General features: G+C 42.4%; 1 protein-coding gene across 1 annotated transcript in view; it reads left to right on the forward strand.

The window, feature by feature from the left end:
- The window catches only part of LOC131468297 (adenylate cyclase type 6-like), a 46,855-nt gene continuing 30,875 nt past the window's right edge, over window positions 1–15,980 (forward strand). The window contains exons 1-3 of the mRNA XM_058642362.1: window positions 1–142; window positions 3,568–3,851; window positions 3,941–4,880. Coding sequence (XP_058498345.1) covers window positions 3,832–3,851; window positions 3,941–4,880 — 960 coding nt within the window. The 5' untranslated portion in view covers window positions 1–142; window positions 3,568–3,831. The remainder of the gene's footprint in view (window positions 143–3,567; window positions 3,852–3,940; window positions 4,881–15,980) is intronic.

Consider the following 15,980-nt stretch of genomic DNA (forward strand, 5'->3'; position numbering starts at 1 on the left):
ACCATCCTCGGACAGTGAGGCCGCTGAATGCTCCTCCACCCTGACAGCTCCACCCGACGACCACCGCGCGGAGGAGGCATCATCCCGATCCTGAACGCTGGCGATTGTCCTGTCGGGGGAACAGCGCGAGAAGATGGTCACGGTGAGTCCACGTCTTTCTCCATGTAAACTGACACACACACACACACACACACACACGCACTGACACATACACACACAGCAAGCCCCCATATAATAACAACAACAGTAATAATAATAATGATGATAGCTGATGTGTCTCACATGAAGCGCCCGCTCTACCACTTGTCTGTCAATACTATCCATTTCTGCTGCTGCTGCTGGAGTGAATGACATAGCTGGCGACAGTTGCTGTAAGGCCTACGCACACACATACACACACGCGCACACACGCGCACGAAAAACAGTCAGTAAATGTCCAATATTAACATTACACGTGTGTGAGGCATGAGATAATGAGACTGAGCTGCATCACGTGTGTTCTGCTGTTAAGACAAACATATGTCCAGTTCTATATGTGTATATATATGTGTATACATATATATATTTATATACATATATATATACATACATATATGTATATATGTGTTGTTTTAAATGAGTGTTAGTCCTCCACTCATTTACTGACAGATGCTGAGGAATGTGCAGCAGCACCAACATGTTTATATTCTGTGTGTGTGTGTGTGTTTATTTGTCCATGTTTGTCTGTCAGTGCACTATAATCCTGCGCGCTACTGCTTTGCTGCGGGCTGAGCATTTGGATAAATAAATAAATGAATAAACACACTCACATACATGAAACACACACACATAGGGAGATAGATAGGTGTGTGTATGTGTATGTGTGTGTGTGTTAAGTTGAGCTACCGGACGAATGGCTTCATGGTTCCCGCTATGGCTGTCACACAGGCCACAGTGTTATGTAACAAGAAGCCTACGCTGTTTCAATGCCCCCCCCCCCCCCCCTCCTATCCCCCCCTCTCTCTCACACACACACACGCGCGGACACTCACACGTGCACGCGCGGCCTGCATGCCTTCCTGTGCATGGCTTTCATACAGCGGATCACAAACACATCATCATCATCATCATCATCAAGAAGAAAGAAAGAAAACAGATGGAATGCAGGGGATATATATATAAATAAAGCATTGTGATTGCATGATCTATTTACGCATCTGTATCGTGTCAATGACGAGAGAGAGGGGGGGGGGGGGGGGGGAGAGAGAGAGGACATGTCTGGCCTCCATGAGTGGTTGTGCAGTACAGTATAATGCTGCTGTTTGCGCCTGTAACAATGTAACAGTGTGTGTGGATGACTGTCCGGTTGAAAATGTCTTCTGCGAACAGTCAGAGAGTCAGAGTCACCCCCGCCTTCCATTCCCTGCCTTCCCCGCCTCCCCCCTCTCTCTCACTGTGTGTGTGTGTGTGTGTGTGTAGGCACCAGGCAAACACGCACCAAACGCGACTGTGGCAACGCTTGCAAAAAGGGTACAAGCGCAAGTCGACCTTGTGCAGGGGAGTGAGGGACGCAGCAGCGGCAGCCGGTGAGGTGGAGGGGAGGCGTGTGTGTGAGTGTGAGAGAGAGGGAGGAGGTGGAGGAGGAGGAGGAGGTGTGGTGTTCTCCTTGAATGTGGTCGATCCGCTGCCAGCTGCTGGGAGGAGGGATACAGCCCGGACGGATACGTGCCAGAAAAGGGCGCATGTATGCACGCACGCACGCACGCAGGCAGGCGGGCTGGCGAGATATAGCGACGAAATGCTATTTTTTGCTGCAGTAACTCAGCATGACTTTCTGGTGAAAATGCCGGTCGAGGAGGAGGCAGCGGCTGCAGCAGCAGAAGCGGTGGCTGCGTTTGCGTATCTGCGTGTGCGCACTGTGCGGATCTCAGAGCGTCTGGAGGCCTGGTCAGTAGTTAGACCAGATGATGGCAGTGGCTGCTGAGGCTGCAGACTCTACTGTGCGTGTGTGTGTGTGTGTGTGTGTGTGTTCATAATTCATTCAGGACATAGATGATCTCCCCACCGAGCTGTTATTACATCTGCTATTGACTAAGTGCTTTAAGGATGTTATATAGTGACATCACAGCAGATATAAATACCATAGAAAGGTGATCAGGTCAACATAAAGATGCATCTGGCCCACTTTAAAGGGACAGTTCGGGTTTCCAGGTTTTTCCATGAACCAACCTTGGTGCATGGACGCTGATAACGTGACTAACACAGGACTTACGCAATGAAACTGTTAGTTTGTATGATTCCATCAGTAAATTCAAATTATGTTATGTTGTGACTTCGGGGGTTAGCAATGCTTTGTTTGGATTTACCCAAATTACACAACATTACCACCAGAGGTAAAGAGATAAAAAAATCCCATTAAGCAAAAAATCCACACATTTTCTCTCTGGACTTGGACGCAGTAGAGTGACTGGACTGCAGACTTCAGTTTCTTGAAGAGTCAGAGAAGTAAGAGTCAGAAAATGCAATAATTTTTTTCATAATTTTTACTGTATCTTTTGATTTTGTGGTTCATTTTTGTTTGCTCAGTTCATAAAGTGTTGTTTGCCTCTTCGTGAAAAGATATTGACACAAATCTAATTCCACGGGGCTCGGGACCAAGACCAGTAACTAGTAATGTCTCAGCAGCGATGGGTTTAATCTAATGCAAAAAGAGCTGCAGATCCTGTCATGGTCTATATATTATTACTGTGTGGATATTTGTCTTGACAGTGTTCCTGTTGTCCAGCAGCATTTATCTTTGTTTGTTCCCCATCTTTTATGATTGAACGTGATGATAAACAGAGCCACAGTTAAAAGAAGGTGTCCTTCTTTTATCTTCGGCCACAACTGCCTCCAAAACACTGATATATTGTGTTTGTGCCAGAGCTCATGGTCCTGCACAAGGGTCAAACCGAGCAAGTTCTGGTTCACCTTTAAAGACCCAGAGTGCTGTCCATGTCTTTGTGCCCCATAGATTTGAAAGCCGATTGTTTTTCCTTCACTGATACTCTGTCACTTTTTATACATGAGACAAAATCTCAAGTGTGTGCCTGGTTATCCAGGAAATTAGATTAATGTGCATTTAGCAGAAAATTCGATGCATTTTATTTCCGGTAAAATCTGTGACGAAGGAGCTTTTTGTGAAGTCTGAATGCAGATGGGAATGCTGAGTCCTCTGCCTTTCACTCTGTCTCCATTTGTTGTCAATGGGGAAAAAATGGCACAATGTAAAATATTTCAAAAATAAGAAATATTGGACAACAATAGCATCAATGTCCTGAAAGACTGTGGGAGTTTAGCAACCAAAAAGGGATGGAAGAATATAAAGTTTTATTAACGATAATAAACAATAGGAAAAGATTGGGAATGCTGACTCAACAATAACTTATTGAAAGCGCTGAATGTGAGACGGGCCTGTTCACTAACACGAGTCTTAGCACTGACACAAGCTGTCAACTTTATTTCCATGCATTAATGTGTCCCATCTGATGTATCTGGCTTTTCCTGTTTGTCACTTTTCACAATTTTTACTGTGCATTTGTCCTGTAGACCCAGCAGAAGCCATGGAGATAGAGGCCTGGCAGCAGTGACGAGTCTTCACATTAACCTTGGTCCCCGATTCCTGGCTCTGGCACAAACATCTGGAGCTTTTGTGAAGTGACTGGCACTTCCCCCCCCCCAACCCGCCCCAACTCCAGTCACTACCACCCTGCAGCCCTTCAGTGTGGCCTCCACACACACCCCTCCTCACTACTACAGAATTTTGTCCAGGGGATAAATGAGTGAACCGGCAGCAAGAAAAAGGGCGGGGACATGTACCAGAACCCCAACAGGTAAATGTACAATCGCAGATTGATAGAGGAGGAAGTGTTCTTGTTGTGTCTCTCACCTGTACTCACAGTTTCTCTGTCTGCCCACTTAGAATGTCCTGGTTCAGTGGTTTCCTAGTTGCCAGGGTGGACGACCGAAAGACTGCGTGGGGGGAGCGCAATGGCAAGAAATCCAAACGGAAGGGAGGCTCATCTCTCTGCAACCCGCGTTACATGAGCTGTCTGCGGGACCCGGATGCTATGGAACCCCCCTCCGGAGCCCCCCTCCACCAGCATCACCGCGGAGGGGTGGCAGGGGCTGCGGGAGGCGGGGGCAACTTTGGCGTCCGCTGCGGCTGGCAAGAGGACCACTATGGCAAAAGGGGCATGCCTCACGGGGAAGGGGTGGGGTTGAAATCGGTTAACTTGGGCTTTGAGGACGGGGAGCTGAAAGGAAGGAAAGCGGGGTGTAATGGAGGAAGTGGCGACATGGGTGACGAGGGCCCCAACGGCGCAGCAGGGGTGGTGACGGCTGCGGACTGCTGGCACAGGGTGGTGCAGGTGTTCCAGTCCAAGAAGTTCCAGTCCCGCAAACTGGAACGCTTATACCAGCGATACTTCTTCAGGCTGAACCAGAGCTCCCTCACCATGCTCATGGGGGTCCTTGTGATCGTGTGCGGCATCATGCTGACCTTCCACTGTGTCCACGCCGCCCCTCACGTGGCCTACGCGTCGGCACTCTCCGTGGCGATGGCCCTCTTCATGGCTCTCATGGTGGTTTGTAACCGCAACGGCTTCCACCAGGACTACATGTGGATGGTCAGTTACCTGGTGATCGGCGTTTTGGTGTCGGTGCAGGTGTTTGGGGTGCTCATGGTGGCACCCAGGAGTGCTTCTGAGGGCATATGGTGGTCAGTGTTCTTCATCTACATCATCTACACGCTGCTGCCGGTGAGGATGAGGGCGGCGGTGCTGAGTGGAGCGGTTCTGTCCATCATCCACGTGGTCACGACATGGCAGATTAACCAGGAAGACGAGTTCCTCTGGAAACAGGTAAGAGATTCTCTTTGTTTGTTTTGGCGCCAGTGCTACTTTTGTTTCAACTTTCTTACATGAAGACGTTTACACTGCAATTCTTTCTGATTAATCAAGTTTATGGATCAACTTTTCCTCACTTTAAACATGTTGCCAAGTTTTGCTCAGGTTCTAAAGATTTTATTTGGATGATCTGGCGTGATGAGAGTTGAAGAGACTATATTCTGTATTTGGAAAAAAGGCAGTCTTTGTCCAGCTAGTAATTCTGTCATGCAAAGATCAAGTTGTGGGCTTGTCTCATTCTGCCAATAGTCAAGTTTATTTACAGTATATTGTACTTTTGAAGCGACCATAGTGGACCAAAGTATGGAACAGGATTAAACTACAGAATTAAAACATAGGAAAAAAAATCTATCTAAAGAGATTAAATAGAGAAAACAAAAAGCAATAAAAATAACTTTAACATCATAAATCTTTAGCAGATGAAATCCGGTCTGAAGCTCACTTTGAATTGAAAGGACTTGTGTTGATATAAATGTTAAATGTTCTATCTTCAAACTGGATCTTGCAGAAGCATCAGGTTGGTTGACGTCAGTGCTTTTGATGGAGCATTCAGCCACAGAATATTTGAATATAACAGAAAAACAAACCACCTCTTCAGGGTACAGTTGTATTCAGGTTATATTAACATGTGGCTATATTGGCAACATTGCAAAAATGGTAAACACATCGTGGACACATTGACACCTTGTTACCTTCACCAAGGAGCTATTGTTTTTGGCTAAGACAGTGCAGACGGTGTAGCTAACAGTTGTCCATATACATTTCCAGGGAAAGCATTTGCATGGCTGTGTTGTAGAATCCTGGTTCAACTGAGGGCCTTTCTGTGTGGAGTTTGCATGTTTTCCTCATGTGCGCGTGGGTTTCCTCTTGGTTCTCCTGTTTCCTCCCACAGTCCAAAAACATGCAACCATATGTGCATGTGAATGTGACAGTGAATGGTTGTTCACTTGTCCAGATTGTTCCCCAGCTCTATGTCAGCTGGGAGTGGCTCCGGTTTGCCACGACCGTCATGTTGAGGATAAAGCGGTGGACAATGAACATAATCAAGTTTCCTGCCATCAGATCTTTTTTCTGCTGTTTCTCATCAGCTTGTTGCTCTCTGTCAAAGCTACTTGTTTCTTTTAGAGCTGAAGTTAGCCGTCTGCTGCTGGAAATTGGGTCAAAGAGTATGGATGAGCTGACGCAACACACTCTAAAGTGTAAAGTGTTAAATCATGACGTGACCTGTTTATTTCTTCTTTATGAGGCAGAATATTTGTCACATTATGTTTTTGAAATGGCCGGAATCTGTGTCAAACATCAAAAGTGGTACAAGCTGCGGTGCATCATGAGAAGAGACACCTTTGACAAACACTAACTAAATTAACACCTGTGCTCTAAATAGGATTCAGCTTCACATTCCTGCCAACTATTAATTCATTAACAAATGGTGTCTGGACCAATATTAATACTGCCAATAATACATGCTTCTCAAATGAACAGTGACGTTCATAGTGGACATTTGTTCCTGGGGGAGACACAATACAATATTTGAGGAGACTGTGTTGCGCTTTAGTTTCCTGAAACAAGAATAATGACAATAATAGTTAAAAAAAAATCAACTTTGCACTGATGAATGGATTAATGGAATATTGATTGATAACTAAATACATTTTTTGTACACCGACACATTTTTCTAATTTTATTGATTCTTATTTTATTGCGTTGACTTAACGTTTGCTTTTGTGGATTTTATTCCTTATTTTAAATGTTTATCCTTTCCGTTTTATGTGACGCAAAAGTGCTATATAAATAAACATTAATTGACTGATTAATCGATTCTAAAGAACAAGTGTTGGTTGCAGCATTCGTTTGAAGCCACTGTAAGGGATATGAAACCCTAAGATTAAAGTAGGTAAAATCAGTGTAATAACTGGTCACATGGTCATGTCTCATCCTGTATTTAAACTGATATTTATGATACCATGTGAAGTGGCTGCACAGCTGGTGCTGTGTACGTACACACAGTGTATATTGATCTATGTATATAGAGAGAGAGAGATGTAAATATGCCATGCATGCCACCGTGTTGTATCTGCATGTTTATATTTACTCTGAAGAGTCCTGCTGAAGGTCAGTGGGCTGCCCTGACTCGGCTGGACCGCTCCGTGTGTGTGTGTGTGTGTGTGTGTTTGTGTGCTGTTGTGGGACAGTGGGAGAATACCATGATATAAAGCGGTATCACTCAGGTCTCTGTGCTCTCACACAAGGGACGCTTTGTACTTTCTCCAAGGGTGGGGTGATGGCCGGGCCCAGTATGATAGCTGCCTGCTTTCTGTGCAGCCGGAGCTGCTTTTTTACAACTGTTCATATCCTTGGGGAGAAGTTTTAATGGCGAGACCATTACAAGAAAACAATAAGGGGATATAGAGCCAAACGCTGTGAGCAATCATAGACATGTTCTCACGTGTGTTCGCTGGATTTCTTACAATGTTGTGATTGTTTGTTGTGGAGGGAAGTGCAGGAGAGAGTACAAGGTTTGGGGATTCGTGGGAAGTCGCTAACATCCATGAATGATATACCAGAGTACAATCCATCACGACATTGTTTGCCGTCGTTTAAGTGAATGAATGTCATGAGATAGCTGCAGCACCGGCAAGGCTGTTTATTCCTGAGCTCGTCAGCGTGCAAAGTGTGACACGGTGATACGGCGTCATTAATCACTGCTTTACGCTTGTGTACAACTATTTCCTCTTTCTGCAGTAACTCATTAACCGCACTGGGTTTCTGTGGGTGACTACGGATATCGTCGGATTTTATGCGGTGGTTTACGGATAATGCTATGTTATACTTTAGTGCTGCAGGCAGTGTTGTAATGGAACAGATTATTTGTACTTAAGTACAAAATATTTGTATCTGTACTTTATAGTATTAGTAACTTTTACTCCACTGCATTTCCTCTAACTATCTTTGTTACTCGTTACTAGGAGAAGAGTTGGTTATGGTCTGTATTTATACTTTACACTATAGTTTTGTCACTCACACATCATTCATACCCATTCACACGCTGCAACATTGGGTCAAGGACACACATAGACTAGCAGGCAGCCAGGAATTTAACCCACAGCCTTCCAGTTGAGAGACAACTCACCCTACCACTGAGCCACTTTGGCTCAATCCTAACTCCTCACTTTTTTAATACTTTTACTTCTAAAACTTAAGTACAGTTTACATCAGAAAATGACTTTTGATACTTAAGTGCAGTAAATGTCATATACTTTAAGACCTTTACTTAAGTAATAATATAAAAAAATGTGGCATTTTCTGGTCAGATACTTGTACTTTTACTCAAGTATCCCTTTAAGGTACTTTATACAAGACTGGCTGCAGGTATAAAGTTGTGAATACATCTGTACAGCTGTGTTCAGTTTGAAATTGTATTGCTGACTGGGACAGTAATGCTGGATTTACACTCATTACACTTATAAAATGTCTTGAGTGAGAGAAATTGTGTATTTTGGACATTTGTAAGTTGCTTCATGCCCCAGTATCATTTTTCAACTGTTAGACCAAAACATAATCTCCCTGTTGCTCTCTTGATTGTTTCACTGGACACCTCGTTTCTTGTCCTCCTCCGTTATATCAAGGACTCCATGAAATACATCATTTATATACTGTATAAACCCATGTTTATCAAGTTTATTGTCATTTTTTGGCAAAGAAAGTCTTTCATTCATTGTCTAGCACTTTATCCTACACATGAGGGTCGTGTGGGGCGCCGGAGCCAATCCCAGCTGATATAGGTGGAAAGGCAAAAGATGAACAACCGTTCACGCTCACACTCACACCTACAGTCAAACAGTGTCCAATTAACCTCTGCATGTTTTTGGAATGTGGGAGGAAACTGTAGTAACCAGAGGACACACACACGGGGAGAACATGCAAACTCCACACAGAAAGGCCAAAACTGGGATGTGAACCAGCAACCTTCTTGCTATGCGGCAACAGTGGTGGCCACGTGTTCCACCGCTTGGCCCCTCAAAGAAGAAAATGAATGAGTTATCGTCTATACTTTTTTTTGGTCATTGACAAATCAATCAGTGAGTAAGTAGAGTGGAGCTATTTGTGCGTCACAGACTCTGTTTGCATTTCCCTTCTTTATTTTAAACTCATGGTTTGCAGAGGAATATAAATGACCCACATATGAGGTTCACACATGAAAGATGTGGTCACTGCCTCAAGCTGTTTGGCTTCTCTTCCCCCCCCAGCCCCCAACCCTGACTTTCCTGCCTCAGAAAGTAGAGCAAAGGGTCAGAGATCAAAGTCAGTGTTGCTACTTTTGGGTCAGCAGCACAGCGACAAACTCCAAACCACAGGAGAGCAGCAGCCGCAGTAAAGATCATTTAAAGTCTAACAATCCAGTTTCTCAAGGAAAAAAACCACAGTTTTTTATCAGAGTTATGACCGTTCAGCTCTTTTATAATGAAAGGATTCTATATGCCGCGTTAGGATTTGTGCAACATTTGATTTTAAAACAGTTGTGTGGATGTTTCCTGATCATGATGTTTAAAAACATGATTATTACGAGAATATTCAGTAATAGAAGCATAGCAACCAGAGATGCTGTGGCTCTTTGCAGAGTATGTGGGTGTTTGTTAAGTTGTATTGCTCTCTGTGTTTTGTGTTTTTATTTTTGGTATGTGTGTTTTTACAGGTGTGTTTAGCAGAATCTGATGTACTGTACACACGTACGTCGTTAACTACATTACCTACTTGTTTCCATGTATTTGACGTTCGCTGTTCTAGCCTTACCAGCTGCAGTGGTTTTTTATGTTTCGGTTACACACACACACACACAGACACACACACAGATCCTTGCTCTGCTGTTTCTTCTCATTTTTTGTTTTGCCAGTGTCTCTGATCCTCGGACTCCTCAGCTGAAATCAATTAGCTGCAGCAGTAGAGCACACACATGTGTGTGATCCACCCAGTGACCCATCAATACACACACACACACACCACATCCCATCCTTTGTTCTGGTTAAGGCCTTCTCTCTTGAATGTTTGTTTGAATTGAATCTATTGTCCTGCGTCTTACACGCCTGTTTAAGTATGAATGTTGTCACGATTTATACATGTTTTATACATGTTCACTTTGTCACGCACACCGATCTGTGCTGATAATGTTCTTCAATGGAAAACTGTTTGGATTTAGTCTCGGACACGTCTTAAAGCTGTACATTCTGGACTGCGGCAAGTATTTGCTTTATGTCCCCAACAATGGCGAGCATTGTTGTGTGGATGTTGTTGACACAAGGACTGTGAGAGGTCGAAGACTGGTTCCTAAAAATATCCAGCCTGTGGCGTTTTCATGTTAACTGTTGCGTCACATGGAACAGTCTTATCAGAGCCTGCGTCAGAGCAACAGGCAGGTTCGTCTGTCCCCATCGTTTCTCTGCATTTATACATGCTGGACCTGGACTTTCACAATCTCACAAGCCACACACACACACATAAACACAGGCTCACGCATCCCTATCCCTTTAAGGACTCTTATAGTCTAACCAAAGTGTTAACCATAACCAGCAGATGCCGCACCCTAACCTGACCACAATTCAAATCTAAACTCTAAATCTTAATTCTGCCTCAGTAAGATCAGGTTTCGGGTCTGACTGAGGACTACTGGTTCTGACAAGGTCAGTGTTTATGCCAGAAGAAGGTCCTACAAGCCACGTACGAAAGACCTTTTAAGCTTATGATATCTTAAAAATATGTTTGATATGTTCACCAGTAGACGACTTTTCTGTAAACTGCTCACTCCCCGCACCAAAGTCCATAGAGAAAATCAGTGATTTTGCATCACGTCACAAAGACGCTGGTAATCCACTGTTGCTTTCATCAATAAGTTCAAGTGTGCTGTCCTGTTGCTCTGGTGTGGCAAAGCTTTGGTCCATGGGCTTTGGTGCAGGAGAGTGAGTGGTGTACAAACTTAAGTTTCCAAACAGGAAAGGCTTATAAAAATGAGTGAACACAATCGTAGACTTAAGCTTGTGTAGATTTTATGAGGTATTTTTATTAGGTGCAAGTTTTATTAGTGGCTCAATTTTTTCCTTTTGTCCTTGCTGGCGGCCATTTTATCATCTAAGACCGAGTCTCTGACTCCTTGGTGGTTTCATGGTGGTGCGAGTATTTCAAAGTCAGTACCTCATACAACTACACTTTAAATCTAAACTGAATCTCTTTATCTATGCATAGACTGACCAAACTTCCAACCCGTAACCCTTCAGTTCAGATGCATGCGTATGCTTCTGCACACACCAGGACCGTTTTATTGTTATTTCATCGAAAAAAAAGTGTTCTTTCTTTCAAAAGATACCAATATAAAGATTACATCATTTCTACTTTGTGAAGGAACGAGTAAACCTTGTGTAAAACACAGGTTTTCCCTTCGACATGATGGCGAACCACGAGCATACGACCGCTGAGCTGTCACAAAGGCCATGTAATAGCCTGGACAATGACACATTGTTTGATTGACACACATAGAGACAAATCACATACATGCTGCTTTAACAGTTTATTATTGTTAAAAGGTGTAAAATCAGGTATGTTTTAGTGTTTTGACGCGCGACTTGAAACTGGGACAGACAAACTAGAACGTCTGCCCCCCCCCAGCCCAGCCCTTAACCTAATCCCTCAAAAGCCCTTTAAGACCGTCAAATTGTCTTTATAAACATATACACACAATACACTACACAAAGGTGAAGGGGCTTTTTATTTTATTTTTTAATCTTTGTACGTTGTACGTTACTAAAAGCAGACCCTGGTGCATTCTGGGATGATTTGTGGTCTTTGACCACAGCAGAGACAATGGTTTAACCCCTAAAAGCCCATTAAACAACACAGAGGACAGATTCGAGACAGCCAATGTGTTTCACTGGTCTCCATGTCCAGCTCCCACTAAGTGTTTAAAGTGTTCTGTATTAAGATAGAGGGGAAAAGATGCTGCTGCGATGCTCTCAGACCAACGGACATTTCCTGTTTTATTTCTAATTTCCAGGATGTTATAAAGACATTAAATATATTTGCACTGTATCAGCTGTTCACTGATTAACCTTATGTGCCCGACGCTGCGAGAAACTTCGATCCCAGCATCAGGTGGTGACGATCGCCTGTGCCAAAGCACCAGCTATAGAATAAGACACCAAGTGTAAGGTAAAGGGAGGAGGCAGTGAGGTGAAAATCCGATATTCTCCCCACGCAGACCTTCCACTGCCTCCTTGATAAATAATTTGTGTGATTAACGCGGCAGCAGCATTTTAACAAGGATACCTGTCACATGTACACTTTGCTCCCGACCGTGATGAGCACTGACTGATCGGATCTCACAAACACACACACACACACACATGCACTCGTACACACTCAAACACACAGGAAATAAACACTACAGCTGTACTTAGAGAGGCTCAAGAGGTTGCAGTGTATCAACATTTAAGAACGATGAATGTGATGATCATACGTTACTTCCCTTTAGTCATGTTTAACCTGTCTTTTTCTTTATTGTGACAGTATTGTCAGTATGTTTACATAAAAATCGGATTGAAAAATGCTCTGCATATGTAAACACACTTCTTACCCCCAGTGAATACCTGGAAATAATAGAACATAATAAACATAATTAAAAAACAATACAACAACAGGTCAAGGTTTTAGAGGAAAGAATAAAATAGGACAATCTAATAACAGAGAGTATGGGGATTGTTTTTGGTTTGGATTTAAATAGAGGGAGAGAATTACAGAACTTTCTAAAGTTCACTGATGGCAGGAAGACTTGGAATGTCACTCAAGATGCTAACAGCTAGCCACAAGCTAAACCAACAACCGCTAACAAAGTGAAAGTGGGCGTGTTGAGGCAGACGCTCTTCATTCAATAAATCAATTTCCCGCTAGTGTGTTTACACTGCATGTTAAAAGTCTGATTTTAGTCGGACTAAGACAATAGTTCGGCTTTCTTAATGTCATGTAAACACGTTAGTCTGACTAATATCGAGCTAGTCTTAGTTGGACTAACATACCAGGATAATGCGATTCATAGTTGGATTATTCCTGCATGTAGACGGACTGGAGTTGGCGTTCTGCGCATGTGGTCTTTGTCTTTTACATCAGATGTTTTAAAATAAACGTTTTGCTTTTTTATTGGATGTTTTATAATTTTTTTCCGCTGCATTCTTTTAAATCACGTTGACATTTGAAAATCAATAGGATGACAATAATTATTATATTGTAGCATTAAAAATATCATTTTGGTTGAAGAGCTTTTACATACTGGTGATAAAAAAAAAGATTTTTATAATTACCAATGACATTGGGTGGTGTATATCTATCTATATATATCTTTTTCTATATACAGTATCTATCTATCTATCTATCTATCTATCTATCTATCTATCTATCTATCCAGGGTTAAATGGATACAGGCAGTCAATATTTGGATCAATAAGAGCACCGGAAAAAGGTTGCAGTCAGTAAAGCATCACTTCTGAGAACGATGGGGAACAAACAACATTGCTACAGTGTGTGTGTGTGTGTGTGCGTCTTCTTCCCTCGGTGCCTGTGTTCAGTTAGACCCCGCCGTTGTCATGGAAACAACTACAACTCAAGCAGCCGAGACCCAGTTCAGCTTGCTGGTGTACAGTTTGGTAACCATTGCTTCGAGTAAGAAAAAAGACAAGAAAAGAAAATCAGGTCACAATTGATTACAGTGGTTTCCTTCTCCACTCAAGCTCCAGTTTTGGTTCTGGAGGAGGGAGGGGTCCTTCCCTCCTCCAGAACCGTCTTTGTCGAGATGAGTCCCTCATTAAATGGGGTGATGAAAGAGGAGAGGTCATACGAGTGGAGGTTGGGGGGAAGGGAAGCACAGGATGTTGTTTGCCAGTTGTTTGGTTCATGGACGTTTATCTGTGGTCACTCACGGTGACTCTGCATGTTTGGAGAGATTCACACGACTTCAAGACAGTTAAATAACTGCCCTTGTTTTCTTCTGCTATTCATTTATGTAAGTTAGTTTCTTTCGCTGGCAAAGATAATTGGTTTTTATTGCTTATTGCAGGCTCTTTTTTCCCCCCGTTCTTTTAACACAGCAGTTATTGCTGAACCTGTTGTCAGTCCACAGCGTGTGAAGCCTAGCAGCCTTGCAGGGGGGCCCCATGTGTTCCCAAAGAACTTGATAATATTGTGAAAATAACTCCTTAATTTTCCCTCAAACCTCCCTCTTTTTTATGCAGTTTCTTCTTATTCAATGCCAAAATATGCTTTAATAGTCACACTATCTCCACAGAACTCACACCGGCCTGGTTGCCAACACAAATGTGTGTGGTCTGGAGTAGTTTTTGTTTTTAGTGTTGAGGGTTCTGTCTCCCAAGAAACAGGGAGGAAAAGGGAAAACTGACTTATAGTGGCAAACAAAAATCCTATTTTTCTAAAGGTTCCTATGGTTTTGCTTGCCGCTACTGAAGGGGCAAATGTTTGATGTACAGATGCACAAAAAGAAAAAAGGGAAAGAAAATGGGGGCAACGTGATTTAGGAATCCTTTCAGTACTATTTAAACCATGTGTCTCAAACTCATTTTAGTTCAGGGGTCACATACAACACACATTTGATCTCAAGTGGGCCGGACCAGTAAAATAATAGCATAATAACCTATAAACAACAGGATCTCCACATTTTCCCCATTGTTTTATATTCAATGACAAATTGAAATTTTGAATTCTTGAGAAAAATAAATGCAATTTCAACATTATTATGCACAAGTTACACAAAACATTTAGTCGCAGGTTTCTGGAACTGACAAATTTAGTTTTTCACATTATGAGCAGACGGTTTTGGCCCGCGGGCCGTATGTTTAAAACCCCCATATTTAACCCTGACACTGAGCACGTTTTGCTTTACCGCAATTACGCAACGGTTCGTGCCATCGGAAACAAATTGCAAAGGTATCTGAAAGCTGAGAATTTGCACGTCAAAGCCAACATGTGGTTATTACGGTAATTTCACTCGTGCTGTTGCAGGAAGCCAGAGAGGAGAGGAGAGAGTTAGAAAAACACCTGTGCATAGTTTACATTCTTTTGGCCTGTTTTTGCACATTGAGACAAACAAATGTTATTTTAAATATGTTTTCTAGTCTTCACATTTCAAGTTTAACACACAAAAATCTGGTATGTGGACAACTACAGTGTTTTTCTTCATTTTAAATTGTTAATACACTATTTTAACATGCAGTAAAGTGTACATAACTGACAGATATTGAAAGTTATTCTGGAAAAATGGGCAAAAGCACTGACTCACAGGATCATTTTCTGGCTTCTTTGTGGTTAAAATAAGCAAATAAAAAGTCCAGGCAGCCATTTTTGGGCTTTGGTGTTAAAGGGTTAAACTATATAAATTCAAAACCTCGGCCCTGCCGTTACCACCTGAGGAGCGCACAAATCAACATGCACAACAAATACATTGGATTTACCAACAAAACTCATCCTTTATGCTCAAAATATTCAACTTTAATGCGACTACATGCTCACACATAACCTAACTCTGCTTTATTTATGTAGTTATGGTTTGGCTTTCAAAGGCGTCCAAAAAAGTAGGTTGATGTATACTCGCATGTTTATGTTTGAAGATGAGAAAGAGAGACAGAAAAGTAGTTATTGCATTCATCCCAACAGTAGTCACGACTGTCGCTGTGTTCAGTGTTTTTATTTCCCCCAAAGAAAATGTTTCGTCTGCTTTTCCTGAAATAAATTTCACTTTGGGGAGCAGAAACTATTACAGCTTATTTGAAGCATTTCCTGCCATGATAGATTATATCAGCCGCCCATTTTCTTTTATGATTCATCCCATGCATTAGTTAGTTATTCAGTTGGGCTCATACACAGTATTCTTCTTAAATACATCACTTATTTGACAAACTCCTGCTGCTAATGGAGTCTTGAGTAAACTGTGTTTATTATTATGAATGACCACATGACAGAAAAATAAATGTGTTGATGTCTTATTGAAACACATATTTCTCTGTAAAT

Source organism: Solea solea, chromosome 11, assembly GCF_958295425.1.
Source record: "Solea solea chromosome 11, fSolSol10.1, whole genome shotgun sequence".
Taxonomy (NCBI): Eukaryota; Metazoa; Chordata; class Actinopteri; order Pleuronectiformes; family Soleidae; genus Solea; species Solea solea.